General features: G+C 36.4%; 1 protein-coding gene across 3 annotated transcripts in view; it reads left to right on the top strand.

Moving 5' to 3' along the window:
• RAPGEF2 (Rap guanine nucleotide exchange factor 2) overlaps window positions 1-16,892 on the top strand; it is a 127,489-nt gene that overhangs the window by 34,976 nt on the left and 75,621 nt on the right. For all 3 annotated transcript variants that reach the window (XM_041427894.1, XM_041427895.1, XM_041427896.1), the window contains exons 4-5: window positions 3,225-3,300; window positions 5,458-5,625. In XM_041427894.1, the coding sequence (XP_041283828.1) occupies window positions 3,225-3,300; window positions 5,458-5,625 (244 nt within the window). The remainder of the gene's footprint in view (window positions 1-3,224; window positions 3,301-5,457; window positions 5,626-16,892) is intronic.

Consider the following 16,892-nt stretch of genomic DNA (forward strand, 5'->3'; position numbering starts at 1 on the left):
TGTGAAGTTCTTCTGCTGGTATTTCAGAGAGTGGCTTGGGTTGGAAAGGACCTGAAAGATAAGATAATTCTCAATCCCCTGCCATGGGCATAGATACCTTTCACTGGACCAGGTCGCTCAAGAGCCCCATCCAGCCTGGTCTTGAACAATTTGAGGGATAGCGCATCCACATGTTCTCTGGGCAACCTGTTCCAGTGCCTCACATTCTTGTAATAAAGAATTCTATACAAGGTTTTACATTTTGGACTTTTTTATCAGCTCAGTAAACAGACTGTATCACATGTTGGGTATTTGCTGCTTCTTGTTGCAGGCTAATGTTTCAAATGAACATGTTTTCAATTAAATTGAGTTTGTTTGATGCCTTCCTCTACTGAGTGGCAAGTTACTGCAGCTAAGGCATTTTGGAGAAGACTGCCACTGAACTACTTCTTTGTTCATCTTTTATTTTTGCTCCTGTGGGAAACTCTGGTAAATTAATTCAGATACAACTTACTGACTTTGATGTCAGTCTTATGAATTGAAACAGCAGGATTAGCAGTACCCTAAGATGCCAGTTATTTCTCAGAGCTGCACATCAAACAAAAAACCTGTGTTCAAGTGTGGTCCTGCAAGAGGTGGTGTGCACTGTTGTGATGGATGTTCTACCTCAGCTGGAGATGGACAATTCTGAAGTGCCCAGATGTAGTGGACAGTAACAAGAAAGTTCCCTAATTTTCACTGATTATGTGAATTCCTCACTGGTGATGAATTTTCACCAGTGTTTGGAAGTCAGGAGGTTTAGCTGGAGTGGCCATCTGAGAACTGCAATGCTTGAAAGGTCATTTAACTTCCTTGTGCCTTGATTTACTTGTCTTCTTTCTTACAGCACTTGACAAAGTTTAGAGAGTTTGTTTACAGCCTGAAGTGCCTTGTGATCTTTGGTCAAAGATAATATATACATGTGATGCACTGTCTGCTCTGATAAATTTCGTGCTGTCATAGGAGTCTGAATAGTCCAGGAATGGTGTAGTTATTTGCTGTGAAAACCAGTGTGTTATTTGGAGGCAGAAATCTAGAATTTTCTTTATAGTAACTGAATTCATGCATTCTGTCTTAGTATGTTGACTACTTGTTCTCTGGTGCTAAAAGGTGAAATCTAAACAAGTTATTCAGGAATAGAAAAGCACATCCAAAACACAGCTTTTTGTTTGTATTGTGTTTGCTAATGCTTGAAACTTTGGCATGTCAGCAGTGATTAGCAACAGACAGAAGTTTAAAGTTGATACTTACAGACAGCAATAGAGGAGGAAAAAAGGTGGAGTTGAAAAGTGTATATACATTTTTTGTTGAAATGAGTGCTTGCTCCGAGGCTACAAAAATGGGTTAGCAAAAATACAGCAATATGTGTTTTCTAAGTGGGAAGAGAATATTTCTGTGTGCTTCCAACTAGACTATCAAATAAGTTGACTTATTAATCACCATCTTTTGCATTTTCAGTTTTCAACCAATGAGTTGATTTACTTTCTCCTTTCTTTACTACTCATTTCTGTTTCTAAGGAAAAACTGTGGTATGAATCAGACTATTGGCCAAGAAAATAAGTTTTGACACTTGTAAAACAGTTTAATGATTCAGTATAATGACTTCATTTTCTGGTGTCTTTAAGAGTAGTTGAAATTGTATAAAATTCAAGATGGTATTGTAGAGTAAAGAACCCTGTGTTTTGTTGCTGGACTGTAGGATGAGGCATGTGTTTGCCTCCAGGAAAATAAGCATTTTGTTCAGAGACTTCTTTATTGAATATTTCTTTTCAAGAGGCCTAGTATTCTGGAAAATTTTTTCTATTGTAAAAGTCCCATGTACCATTAAATGCGATTATTATTTTGATGAATAAGCACAGCTGGCATTTCTTTTCAATATCTGACTGCCTTCTTTTTGAGCCTATAAATGTGCTGTTGTCAAGAGATTAGCCTTTGGGGTAGCAGTTAAATTGTTCATTTTTACTGATGGCCAGGCGGGACAGGAGCATAGATATGAACCGGCTAGATAGACTGCTCCGAATGATGTGTGAACTGCAGTTGGTGAGTTAGGAAATAAAGCTTAAAACAGTTGCCTTTCACAAACACTGAAGTTTCAGTGTGTTGCCACATGCCTGCATTGGTTAAAATTCAGATGTTGCAGTTTTGTTGAGTTTGGTTTGTTTTCCAAGGTGTTGCCCTGGGTACTTCGGACAGGAAGGTTTCGTTTCCCAAGTCTGTTGCGCAGTGCCAAGTGGAAGAAAGGAAAAGGCCAAATAGTTATATTGGCTCTCAGCTATTTTAGGGTGGATTGGTTACAGCAAACTTAGAGGAGTCCTGAAGTTGCAGGCATTTTGGTGTCTGTCCTGCCCTCCAGTCTGCGATGGGAAGGGTCTGGCATTGACCTGGCATTCATACCCAGAGGAAGAATTACACACCCCCGATACAAACTTTAGCTGGCTGCCTTTCTTCCACTCTGATGGTGTATGATTAAGGATCTAACTGTAGAAGTCCTGGATTTCTCTGAATCATGTACTGGTTCTCTGCTCTCCACCTTTACATCTGCACTTTGAGGATTCTTTGCAGTGAAGCCTGCAGGTGCACAAATACATCTAATATGGGCACTCCAAAAACCAAAACAAAAAACCTTTTACTTTTTTCTTACAGGGATCAAAATAGTATAATGTTTAATTATTCTACTATGATGAGAATGCCTCGTGAAAGGGCAGAACAACCTTTTGTCTTCATCTGTTTAATTTGGGAATACACTTTTCTTCCTTATTAATTCATTTTAAGTCGAAAAGAGCTCTAACTGAAGTTGATCAGTCTTTTAATTCTTTCTTTGGTGTGCCAGTTAGCTTTTGTTAAAGAAATGCAGATAGCTTAGGTAACTTAATACTGTAATGCCAGAAGATACTAGATCAAACTCTCTAATGCAGTTCAGAATCAACTGTGTCTCTTCAGTAGACAGCTCTTGATTGACCCTTGTTTGGGTCTAAATAGACTTATTTAGCAAATACTCTTAGGGAAATATGTGAATACAAAATACACAGCTCTCAGTGTCCTTGGCTCGCAGTTAATTGTCAAAGGACATATGCATGAAACTTGTACCGCGCACAGGTATGTATGTTTTTTCTCTGCTTTACAATAGCTGGCTAAGATTTAAAATGCTTATGAATTCTGTTATAGCTTTTATTTCTTTTCTAACTGAAATATTTTTTGGTTTTCAGTTTTGGCAAGCGTTCTGCCGGCAGCTTCCGACGTGGGTGTGAATGCATTGTTTTAGAGCCATCTGAAATGATTGTGGTAAGAACATTTTCAGTCAGTTGCTTTCAAATTTTACAGACCAGTTTTGGTAACACTTCAGCTTCCAATGAGACTTGCGATTTTCTGGTTTCCACATGATCTTTTAATAAATATAGGATGTCATACCTATAATTTTTATTGTTCTTACATTTACTTTTTCAGATTTCTTGTAAAACTAAAGTTTTCTTGTGCTGGCAGATTAGTTTGTGGTTTTTGGTTTTTTTTAAACAGCTTTATTATTATTATTATTGGTAAACATAGATGCATTAAAGTATTAAGCTCAGGTTAGTTGAAGTAATTAATGTTTGAGTTAAATTTAATCTCAACCGTCTCAGGTTTTTAAGAATAAATTTGAATGTTTTAAAATTCTGTCAACCTTCCTGGGTGAAGGTGAGGGTATTTTGTTGGCAGCATCTGCTGTAGTCCAGTGGCAGAACATTGTCTCTGAGGGTTCACAGGCTTAAAAGTTTTAGTTGGTACCTCAGGGCACATCATCTGACCAAATGCAGAATTGGTGGGCTACTTTTTTTTTCTCTGTCACAGAGATACAGATCAGTTCATAATACAGGCATGACAGTTATCTAAGCCATATAGATAGCTTAAATATAGACTGTGATACTGACCATTTTTCCCCTCAAAAGTAACAGTTTCTGTAAAACCTGTGGAACCTCGGGAAAATGTTTTATTACTTTAGGATTGTGCTTGTTTATTACCAGTTTGTGTAACTCACATCTGACCATTTGGAAAACAGTTTGTTGTTCCAGTTTTGTTTTCTAGAAGTACACAATTTCACTGGTTGTACCTGTGTAAATGTCTGCCTGTTCCACATGCATTTCTTTTTAAGTTATAAGGAAGAGTGGTATAAAGATAGGTATTGGGAAAGGAGATGACTAAACAACAAGAAATTTTTTGGCTGATGGATAATGTTAGGTCAGAGGCAAGTGTTTGCCAGAAAATGTAACCTCTACAGTTCTGGAAAGATGAAATTGAACACTTCACTCAGGCTCTCAAAGGAGTAATTGTATTTTGAATAAAAAGAATCCTATCCCCAGAGTTGTTTGGGCACACAAGAGGTGTAGCAGGGTGTGAGTGTGAAGGTGTCAGATGTGAAACAGATCCTCCCTGCAGAGGGGTAAACACTGCTTGCTCTTCTGGTGAGCCAGGGACTGTGCTCATGCATTTGAGTTAGTGCACTGAAAGCTGTGCTTTGTCACTCGGGGTGACTGATGTGTGACGCTTCTGACATGGATAAGCTGCAAATTCATAGGAGTATTTTGTCTTAACATTTCCTTGTTGAAAAATGTGCAGGGACCTTGTGAGGTGCCTCATCTCTCATCCTGAGGGATGGAATTGAATAGCAGAAATTAACTGAATCCCCCTATGTAGACAGTGCTGGAAGCTGTGATTCTTTTATTCATTTCCTTGTTAGTCTCAAATAACTCGAGTAAGGTTTCTATTAGTTAGGGTAAACACAGAAGAGATGTTGATTTTCAGCCAAATTACTGCAAAAAGATCATTCTCTTCTGGGAAAACCAGAATTATTAGTTCAAATATTTTCATGGCAGCATACTGTTGTATAGTAAAGTAGTCTTCAAACTCTGTAGACAGGGAAACTGAGAAGACTAATTTTATACTGGGATATACCTAGTAGGTATTTTTTATTCTCCCTGTTGTTGTTTTGAAGTGGTTTTTTTTTTTTAATGCACAAATCCAGTCTGTTAGAAATCCTTTTATGCCTTCAAAATATTTGAAATAATAAAGAAATAAAATAAAACCAGTCCTGCCTGAAGAGTGACGCTTTTGCCATGATTCTGAATAGATCTCAATAGGGAAACAGGCAAGTGTTCTTTTGTACCAGTTTTCTTTCTGGAATGTATTGATTGGTGAAATGTTTGTATTTCTGCAAGTGTAAGTAAGGGGTGAAGAAGGGAGAACTTTTCTTCTGTCATTTTTGACAAGTGATCATATTCTGTGATCCTTTTCATACTAATGTTCTTCTATTTCTTTTATAGTAGTGATTTCACACTTAGTGCTGAAAACCCAGCAAACTCAAATCTGGCTGCTGCTTTTTGAAAATAGGATTTCTTCTTTTTTCAAACAAGAGGGAACAGTTTTCTCTCTTGCGGGGAAAGAGACACTCTCTTGCATCTGTTGTAGGTTGATTACATGGAAGAAAATGAGGAATATTTCCAACGTCAAGCATCTCACAGGCAATCTCGAAGAAGATTTAGGAAAATCAACCAGAAAGGGGAGCGACAAACAATTATTGATACCGTTGACCCTTATCCTGTGGGGAAGCCACCTCTACCTAGAGGCTACCATACGGTAAGCTGTCTGTATTTATGTTTCACAGAAAGACATGAACAGGAAAACTACTAAAACACGGGGAGAATGGCTAAACTTGCTGGTATCTTTCAAGTGTGCTTCTGTGGGGAGGTTTCCCTTCAAGATCACTGTGAATGTGGCTCCATCAGTACGTGAACATGTGTGCAGCTTGCATCTTAGTTCAGAGGTGAAAGTACGTTTCTTATGACTGTGAATGTCATGTATTATTTTTTAATGTTCCAATCATTATGGGAAATAGTTAAGGAAATTCTGTTCTCATTTCCTTTTCTATTAAGTTACAGTAGAATTAGTTCAGTGTACTGTGTTAAAAGGTCAGTTAGTGAAGCACTCATTCACATATGTGATAACAGGTGTTGCCTGAAAAGGACTGTGCTGTGTTGCAGTATGCCAAATTGGGTTAAATCTGTCATTTCTTTTTGGAATCGAGAACTGAAATGTAAAATTGAAATTAACTTCTGATGGTATTTACCCTTTATACTTGGATTTTAGTGAGCTATATTGTTGGCCCATGAAGGAGGAAATAATTTAGTCATTTTACTTGATTGCTTTAGGGGTTGAGGGAGGGAGTCTATATGTTTCCAGACTTTCACTGGAGATGAAAATAAACTAATAGTTAAAATTTTTTCTATGAAATATTTTATATGGCTTTTAAACTGAGAAAAGCTCTATTAGATTAATATATTGGTTTTGTGTTGATTACAACTGTGAGCAAAATACGGAAAAAGCTGTTTGTCTTTGCCTCTCATTTATTTGTTTAAGCTCTAAATCTGGTAGAACCATAAAGGCATGGGCATAAATGACTTTGTGCATATTTAATCTCATTGAGTTCCATGGGCTGAATTTTGTACATTGTAAGCCGTATACATATAAATTTGCAGGATGAGAGTTCTGGTGATTTTAAAATGCCATAATTGGTACAATGCAGTTATTAGCTTTTTCAATTTTTCTTTCCTTACCCTTTATTCCTTGACTTGTTTGCCAGTTCACTGTATATTCAGTGTGTGTCTGTAAGTGTGTAGATGTTTGATTACATCTGTTAATTATACAGGCTTTTCCTCATGACTCGAATAATTACATTTTATGCCAACAATTTGGTTTTGTTTATACAACAGCTTTTAATGGTTCAATTTTCAGCACAGTTTTAATTGCCTCTAGATTTAAGGTGAATTGAGCCAGTTGACTTAGTTTGAAAATAAAACATTTTACTGGCCTGTATTTGGAAAAAAAAAAAAAGAAAAAGAGGGGTCGTACTTTGTAGGAATTACAGAAAGAATTACTTTTGTTCTTATTATTTAGATGTGTGTGTTGTGCTTAGCAAACAGTGGTAGTGTGATTTGTGCCCAATACTAGAAGGGCAATATTTAGATTACACAGTGCCGTTTGCATTCATAGGTCCTTGCCTGTTGTATAAATTTCACTTTAGGTGTGCCTGATGAGTTTTTGTAAGCTTAACTGGTACTAAAAGCAAAAGTCCATCCTGTGCTATTCTGTTGTACAAGTTCATAATGGTTTTGTGTATGTGCTGGGAAATCCATTGCAAGTGAGATTTCACATTAAGATGGAAGAGATTGCCAAATAAACTGTAAAATTTATAATAATTGCAGTAAAATGTTGCTTTTCCAAGTGTAATATAATGCTTATGTCTGGCTTTATTATTTTTATCAAGGCAAATAGAGTCAAATAAGCTCAAATGAATTTTAAAATGTATGAACTGCATTTAGTGACTCTTCATGCTGGTCCATTTCCTCCTATTTTTACAGTATTTGGTGATCTTATAGACATTATTCCCTCATTCACTTCCACTAGCAATGTTACTTCTATTGCTTTAACCATACATGTTACAGGCTGCATTGTCTTTTTGCCCTTCCTATTTTTTGTCCATTGACCTCATTTTATTGGTCTTAATTTCTTGAAAAATTGACTGAATAAAAGCAGAATTTTTTTGGAAACACATAGGAATTCAAGACATAGCACATATCTTGTGGACTTGTTGTGTATCATTCTTTGGTCAGCATCTGTCAGGTTGTCATCTTTGTTTCTACTTTTTACATTTTTTTAAAAAATTGAAGAATTAAATTCAATTAAATTGAAAAAGGATTAATATGATAGAATTTTTTTTCAAATTTGCTCTTCCATGTGCATGTGTACTAGTTTAGGTGTTACGTATATGAAACTTAAATAAAGCTGCTTTCATAGTATCCTCAAAATCTTCACAATGTGTAATTTTCTTACCCATAATCCATAGAGTTAGCATGTAGAATTATTATTTCCGTTGTTGATAAATAATTATGCTTTATTTGCAGTAGACTCTGAATGCTTTTCTTCAGAAGGTTCAAACAGTATTTTCTGAAGAAAGTTTTCTGTAGCATAAAAGCATAGAGCGAAATGCAGATGCATGGTGTGCTTTTCAAGAATTAAAAATGAAAAGCAGTGCTCTCAGTTGCAGCATGGCTTTCTGCAGTAGAGCCAACTTATATGGGATGGTGGACCCTCATTAACATGATTTTAACATTATCTTCATAGTGGTGGAATGTACTATGGCATGTCTGATAATGTTCATCTTTTCCTTTCCTCCTATATGGCATTCATTTCATTTTGGCTCACAGGAATGCACTAAACCTCAGGTATTGTAACTTACTGTGTATGGTCCACTAACAATTTACTTGCGGGTTTACAGTGTGATGCCATAATACTGATGCGACATTATGACTAAAATTGCCTTCTAGCCTTTGCTTTGATAGTTCAGCAATCTCACTGTGATCTAGAAATACCTGTGTGATGGTGAAATTTACTGACAGTGCGATGTCTCTTGCCCAGCTTGACTGACCTTCCTTGCTTTGGCATCCTGTGATGTTTAGGAAATTAGAACTATAAACAAAGGGTCTATATAAAATACTTAGTGTTTGGCAGACGCTTTACTCAAGTATCTCCTTCATGACTCAGAGGACTTAATCTTTGATTTTGACTTAAAAAATTGGCCCCCTGTCATTGTTTAGTACCTGTATGTCAGTAAAAGGGGGAAGTGGAGTGTGACAGGATGAGCAGTAATGAAACTAAAAAAGTCTTTGCTATGGTGTTTCTTGCTTGTCTTCCATTCTGATGGTTTCTACTGACTCAGTGTAAAAAGGCTGGATTTTCTTGGCAAAATATGTCTGAATGGCCATTATCTGAAACACAGCTTTGCCAAACTAGGGAGAAGAAAGTGCCCAAATAAGTCAAGTATTTTGGAATGGTACCAAACCAAACAAAATATGGAAGTTTTTCCTGATATCAGACCTCAAATGCACTCAAAGTGATCTGAAGATCCGAGTGGCATCTTTTGAACTTAAGTGGCATTTGCAGTTGCACTTGTCAATGCCAAAATAAATTCTCAGCATCCATCAGATACACTGTTTGATAAGAATGTGTATTATCAAATTGTTGAATGTCCTCACTTTTATGTTTGAGAAATCTCTTGTGATAGAGCTGAAAACAAATTGAAACTGTAATTTTTTTTAGGTTAGAAATTCTCCCTTTCTTCAAACATTGCTTTGGTCAATTCTCCTGGCATTTTTTTTTTTTTAATCAGGAAATGTGTTCATTTTAAAAAGTTCCTCCTGTGTCACATTGTTAAATTCATTTATCTAAAACTTAGGTCAAATTTCAATATATTTCTGGTATCATAGACCAGAAATATTCAGCCCATTTCTGGGCTGAAATGCTGTCTTCCTTCAAAATGTGTAGTACTTCTTTTAGGACCCCAGTTCCTTACCTTCAGATCAGTGCACCCCAGTTTTCCAGTGGCATGATCCTAAGTAACCTCTGGTCACTAAAACACTATGTTTAAAACTGATAATGTACTTCTCACATTATGGTAGGGATTTGAAAGACTTCGTAGTATTTTATAACTTACCCTAATGTTTGAAAGATCATTTGAAGTGAAATCTAACGCTGAGTATCGGTACTTAGGCTTGCTACTTTTAGAACAAGTGTTGGTGGTTTCTAGGGTAAGAAAAATAGAAACTTTGTTGCATATGGAAATGAAATGAATGTGTTTTACCACACAGATAAAATTACACCCTTTTTTTTACCACCTTTATAGTTTGGTAAAATTGATCACTTCTTTTTTGGGAAAAAAAAAACCAAAAAACCAAGGCTGATAAGTTTGAGCTGCTCTCAATTGAATCTAGCAAATGTTTGCTTGTGCTTCTCATGTGTCAGAAACATCTTTAAGTAAATTAGTGTTAATGCCCCCATACTTAATAGCAGAAATAGGATTTTAACTTCTGAATGTGGATTTTCTTTCTGTGTGTAGCTGTACTTAAGGTTACATTATATTTTTGGTGCAAAGATTTTGTTTAGAATGATTTGACTGAAACATCTGTGAACCCATTCTCCTGAGAATCTACATGGTTTTACTTCTGCTTTAGACTGTTGTTTGTTGTTTTGTTTTTTAAAAAAATACTTTAAAAGTGAGTAGTCACCTACAGAATGATTTTAATAAGGGATAGACTGTCTTGTAATATCTTACTGCCAGTAAACTTGTGGCTGCTTCAATGCATCTGTGAAGAATTAGTAGTGCTCGGTCTCAGTGCTGCTGAGCTGGCTATTCTGTATGTAATGTAGGGAATATTTGGCATAAATTGACACAAACTCATAAAGGAAAAATCACTTTGTCCAAAATAAGGAGCTGTTCTTTAGTGGCATAGAGATTACAAGCGGTGTAATTTGTAACTGCCTGGTTTGAGATAGTCTGTGTCTCTCTAGGCTTGGTTTGTAAACTGAGATGTAGGCTTTTACTAGTCTGTAGTGTAGTCTTTACTTTGCTAAAGGCAAAGTATCAACTCTTACTGGGGTGTATTTAATGAGATGCAGGTAGGCCTGTAAGAATTATACTGAAGCACCTGCTGATAGCCCTGAACAGAAAGATGGTGTGTGGTGTTTTACTCTGTGCAAATCTCTCTAGATTTGAATTAGTTAACAGGCTTATGAAATTTGCTGCTAGTGCATTGTCAGCCAGCTGCTGAAATCGCTGCAAAAGGGCTCTCTGCCTTTGGTAGCCTTCCTTATCCCATTCAGCTTGAGATTCACGTGGGGTGACAATCCCTTTATCCGGTGTTGGAAAGAAATGAGCGGTGGGCACCGAGCCATCGATAACCCCAGCTTCCACCCCGGTTACAGGCATGTAACAATTTTATCCTCACACACTGCTGTGGAGCACTGTCAGATGTGTTTAGGGCAGACAAGTATTCCTTCTGGATTTTATTTGAAGGAGTTGACTGAAAATGTGAATGAGAGGAGGGCTGGAGATTGTGCCATGTCTAATGTTGCTGAGTCAAATCTGATCTGCAGCCATGATTCCCTGAAAAAATAAGCGTGAGAGTTTTTTCTAGCTTTTTTTTTGTGTGTGTGTGTGCTATCTTTAGAAAAGGATAAGAGCCTAGTCACTTAGTAGCAAATTGTAGAAAAATTTCTTCCTGCCCCTATCTTCTTTTAAAACTAATAGTGCAAAGCACTGGCAAAGTAGCCTTTTTTTCCCTGAAAAGGTTTGGATTCCCATTGTCTGCCAAGAATCTAAAATACCTGGACTGAAAATTTATGTTCAGATTGTTTTGTTTTAGAAAACAAGTTTGCCTTTACCTTTCTTTTGTCTGCAAAATGACATAATAAAACTGTTGTACATAGTATTGCTACATTTAGGAAGGATTTTTAAAAAAAGCCTTTTTTTTTTTTTTTTCTTTCTGCCTGAATTTGATACAAAACCCTGGCTGTTTTCCTTTATTCAGTGTGTGGCTGCTGAAATGATTTGGAAGTTTATAAGATAACAAGCATTGTTTTCTGGTTGTTAACACAGTAGATGATAATCCAAGAAGTGAATTCAATTTTAGCCCTTTGTTACAGAAGTCCACTATAATTTGGGATGATCTTTAACGTTAAAACCCAGCTAAATAGCATTGCTTCTCTGCATGTTTGCTTATGTTGTAAAATACAAGTTGCTGCATGTCCTTCCATGGACCACACTCCATATGATCCTGATCATGAAATACCTCACATGTGCTTGTTTTTCAACAGTGTGGGCTTTGCAGTATTGTGATGCAGCTTGATAAACTGCATTCATATTAGTGCATTGTATTTTACATAGTAAATTGATGTCAGTGTCATAGCACACTTAGTTGTCTTGTGGAATTTCACTTCTTTTAAATTAGTTTGAATCAGTAGAAACAGTTGCTAGACACCTAGTCTACAATAAATCTGTTTAAAGGAACACTGTCAAATCTTTCAAACCTGTAAATAGCTGCAGCTTTTAATGCTCCTGATGATTTTTACAAATGCATAGAACTTCCATTCTCATACAAGACCACTTAATAAAACAAAACACAAACAGCAGACTCAGTCATGAGTATTCACATGAACAATAAGAAAAGCATGCTTTCAGGAAGAAAGAACCACATCTATAAAAATTATTTGATGGGACAATGGGCAAGAAAGTGGGATAGACACAATGAAAGCTTGACTTTGTGAAAAGGTGTAAAGGGTGTGTAGAGGTTGGGGGGAAAAACAATTTTTTAAGCATCCTTGACCTTAGAAATGTTGCAAGTATTTACAAAGAAAATCGTGCCCAGAGAAACAAGTGGGAACAAATGCACTAGGTTGTCAGAAATGTTTGGAGCACAGGATGTTCAAGGGTTTTGGCTTTAGAGACTCATATAAGTTATGGTACCTGGACTTATTTAAATAGATTCAGTTTTGGAACTTGCTGGTAACTGATTTTCCCCAGACAGAGGAAAAATGTGAAGGGGAAGGAAGCTGAGAAGGTTCTTCTTCGTGGCGTAGGCAAAATTAAAGCAAGAAGGTTGCTTTATTTATTTTTAAATAAAAGTTGAACTGAACTCTGTTCCTGGTTATGACACAAATTAATTTAAGTACTGTCAGCAGAAAAACATAATTATGTACACACCTAAATTTGCAGAGTATTGCTGATGAGAAGTGGCATGGTATGCAAAGTTTTAAACATGGTAGTATAAATAATGCATGCTTGTTTCCCCAAACATATTTTCTCTATTAATAACAAAGCAGCATAAAATAATTTATTTAATATTTCTAGTGTTCATGTTGAAAATAATATACAATATATTGATTGTTCCATTAATAAAAGAAAGGTGTTAGTTCTGAACACTGCCAAGTTCAAGTGTCCTTTTAACAGGAAGTATATTTAAGTTGATTTTCTTCATCTACAAAATCCAGTGTGTAATTTCAAAAGCAACTGCTTTTATTATTCCATGATGATGATATGCTCATGATTGCAGTTGAGCTTGGTGTGCATATTGTAATGGGAAGTAATACAAAATACTAAATAGATAGACATAGTCTGTATATTTGAACACATCCAGTAACATTAATTCCTGGAGAGTGTGACTGTGTTATACATGTTAGATGCATTTTGAAGTGCGACACTACAAAAATTGTGGAATAATTTTACCCGAAATGCAAAATGCTTGAGATGATTTGGGCAGCTCATGGTAACCATTTTTTTAATGGAAGTTGGATGTTTCTTCATGAGAGCATCCACTGGTAATGTTACAATGGGAATAACTAACTCCCGTCCCTGTGTTCTGTGTGTTCTAGCAAAACACCACCTTTTAGCCTCACAGCTTCCTTTCTTTATCCGTGCTGTAAGGGATTGTTACTGTTTCAAGTTATGTATTAACTTTTGTATTATTATTAATATATGAACAATGCTATAACTTGTATAGTATCCAAAGCAAAGTGAAATTGTTAGTTCATCATCCTTTTAGTAATTACTACTGGCAAGCTAATGCAAAATTAATGACATGCAGTGTGTTATTTACTCAACTTGCAGCTTCTGTCAGAGGTTGTCTATTTTTATAAATTACATCATCCTTACTGCAGAATTCTTATATCCATTGGGATTTACTGTTCTTCCATTCCCTTTGGAAGGGCTCACATTGATGTCATAACTGGATTTGTAATTGTGATTAGAAGTGGAAGCTTAGAGAAGCATTGAAGCCATGCAGTACTTTCTGCATCTAAAGTGTCAGTAATATTTCTGAGGTTTTTTTCCACATATTAATGACACTGGGTCCTGTTTACAACTTGTAGAGTTGACAATGACCACACATATAGAAAACTTGGGTTAATAACAGCCTAGATTTTCTAAAGTAGCATGATTTCATTGCTGATATTGACTTGTGATGTGCTCTTTTATACTATATAAAAGATTGTGTTTCTGAGATGTAGGGTATAAAACTAAACGTGATCATTTTATGTCATCAAAGCATAAAGTTGTTCATGCAGCAGAAAAATGGATTTTTCATGTCTCTTTTCTAAATTTGTCATTGCACAATGTAACTAAATACAAATGTTGCATTTTAACCAACTGGACTTGATGATCCTTGTGAGTCCCTTCCAACTCAGCAGATTCTGTGATTAGAACTGGGGAAAATTAAAAAAGCAAATATATACATACATAAAAGGATATCCTCATTATAATGGGGTTGTTCAGTTAGAAACACTGTTTGTATATAAAGTACATATGGGGAAATGGGATCTGTCATATTATATTTGTAGAATGCCAATACAGATCCTTTCAATGCTGGCATTTCTGTACAGACCGGTATGATGTGTGATAATCGTAGTGCAGTTATTTGCCCACTAAAGGATGGAAAGAAGTTGTCACTTCATTTTTTCCCCCAAGCATCTGAATCGCTGTTATGTGACCTGAGCTTGACATAGTGACTTAAAGATAAAATTATTAGTATTATTAGGTGTTTCTGAGTGCTTTTAATAAAGCCTTGTATTTAACTTGATTAGTTTCAAATTATCATTTTGCTGAGTGAATTTCAAAGCTCTAAAAAAATTAACAAATTTAATAGTTAAAATACCCTAAGCAGCTGAGAAAGTATAGAATTGAAACATGGGGAAAATGTAATGATCCAAGTTCCAAGAAGGCAAATGGCATTCTGGTCTGGATCAGCAGTGATTGTCACCTTGTACTCAGAACTGGTAAGGCCATTCCTGGAATTCTCTGCTAAATTTTGGGTCTCTCACTACAAAAAGGACATTGAGGTGCTGGAGCATGTCTAATGTGTGATGGGTAAAGCATTTTCAACTTTATTGGGTAGATGTGTGTATCACAGGGCCCAGGCTAATCCTGCTGAGTGTAAATGCCATTATCCATGCTTGTGTCCTTCACTGAGTAACAGTTCATTTCAGGAGAGCTAACAAGTCCAAAGTAAAGCAAGGTAGTTACCTTGAATTTACCACAAGGTTTGTGTGTGAATTCTTTCCCTGTCCTTCACCACCCTATTGTGTAGACATACTTTTTATCCACTTTCAAAATTTCTTGTATTTGCACTTTTCTGATGGAAAAATTTTTAAACGTTTTCTTTTTTTTTTTTTTTTTCCTTAAAAAAAACCCCTTTTTTTAATGTAAGGTCTAGTTAAAGTGTTAGTATTCTGTTGTATGTGTAATGGGTATTGGGAGCTGGGCTTTAGGTTTGAGTGGTTAGCCTTAATTGTATTTGAATTTTCAGACAGTAAAGTTTTAACATGCAGCTGGAACAGCTAACAGGTGTTATGTGTATTGTTGATGTGCTTGGCAGAAAACCTACACATATTGTGTTCTCACACTTTTTCATTATGCGTGTATATATATATACATTATATATATGTCCTATAATATAAAATATTTTACTTCTAAATTATGTATTACTCTTGAACACTAATTTGGTGAATGTAAAGGCCTGCAGCTAACTGGTTTTAAAGTTTTCAAATGATCTGTGGTGCACAAAAGACCACTTCAAAAGGAAGAATTCTGACATCAGTCTTGGAATACGAAACAGTGTAGAACCAAATTACAAGGTAAATTCAGTTGGTAGGTGTAGTTCTACCTATTTTTATTTAACACTTCTGTATCTAGGTAGCTGATCTTGTAATTGCAAGGGAAAAAATGTAGTGTTACATTTGCTTAATGGGACATCCATCAAGTGATGGTAGTTGGCTTCCTGATTTATTTGATTAGGGAAGAGGAAAGGGAAAGGGCATTTCTTTGACTTTTATATTGTTTTCTTTATTTGAAGGATATGGTATCATGGTTTGACTTCTTTCCTATATAAAACCTATTTGGCTCATTTTGCTTGATAATTATTTTTAAAGTAAAGGACATGTGAAATTGCATGGGGGTTGTTAGTGGTAAGAGACCTGTATAAATTATTTCTGTACAGTTGCTAGAGGCAGGGCACAAAGCTCTCAAGATATATTAGTGCATGGTGCATTACACAAGAGAGGATATGCAAGGGCACAAGGAGAGAGTTCTCCCAAAAGAAAATGATCATACACTAGTAAACTCTTCGGTGTTGATTTTAATTGGGAACCCCTGGAGTAGGCTCTTCAGAGAGTCTCCTGGCATGAGACTATGACTGGAGACAATAACGAGTTATTTCCTTCCAACAGACAGCTGAAGTGAGTGAAAATTCTCTCTAACAGCAGCCAGCTCTTTCAAAGTTAAACTTCCTCAAAACACCAGAGAAAAGTAATAAGCTACTCTGGGAGATGTCCAAGTCCACATTAAAAAAGATGAACAGGCAGTCTGGTGGTTTTCTGCCGGTCCTGTCTACATCTGCACCTTGAGCAGAATTTCAGATTCTCCTTTAAAACTTCTAAGTAAGAAACTGTTAGAATCAGACACATACAGAATCACAGAATTGTAAAGTTGGAAGAGACCTTCAAGATTATCGAGTCCAACCCATGCATTAACACCTTAATTAAACCATGGCACCAAGTGCCACATCCAGGTTTTTTTTAAACACATCCAGGTATGGCAACTCCACCATCTTCCCAGGCAGAAAATTCCAGTACTTTTTCACTCTTTCTGTAAAAATTTTTTTCCTCATATCCAACCTATATTTCCCTTGGCTAGGTTGAGACTTTGTCCTCTTGTTCTGTCAGCTGCTGCCTGGAAAAAGAGACGAACCCTCACCTGACTGCACCCACCTTTCTGGGAGTTGTAGAGTGATAAGGTCACCCCTGAGTCTCCTTTTCTCCAGGCTAAACAAGCCCAGCTCCCACAGTTGTTCCTCACAGGGCTTGTGTTCCAAGCCCCTCACCAGCCTTGTCGCCCCCAGAAAAGCATATTGTATTAGCTTAGAACAAAACTACTGCCCCTTCACTACTGCTGAAGTCACCCAATGAATAAATAAACAACAACAACCAACAGAAAACCAGCTGGCATTTACAGGAGACTGAAA

This window comes from Onychostruthus taczanowskii, unplaced genomic scaffold, assembly GCF_017590055.1.
Source record: "Onychostruthus taczanowskii isolate IOZ18803 unplaced genomic scaffold, ASM1759005v1 scaffold12, whole genome shotgun sequence".
NCBI lineage: Eukaryota > Metazoa > Chordata > Aves > Passeriformes > Passeridae > Onychostruthus > Onychostruthus taczanowskii.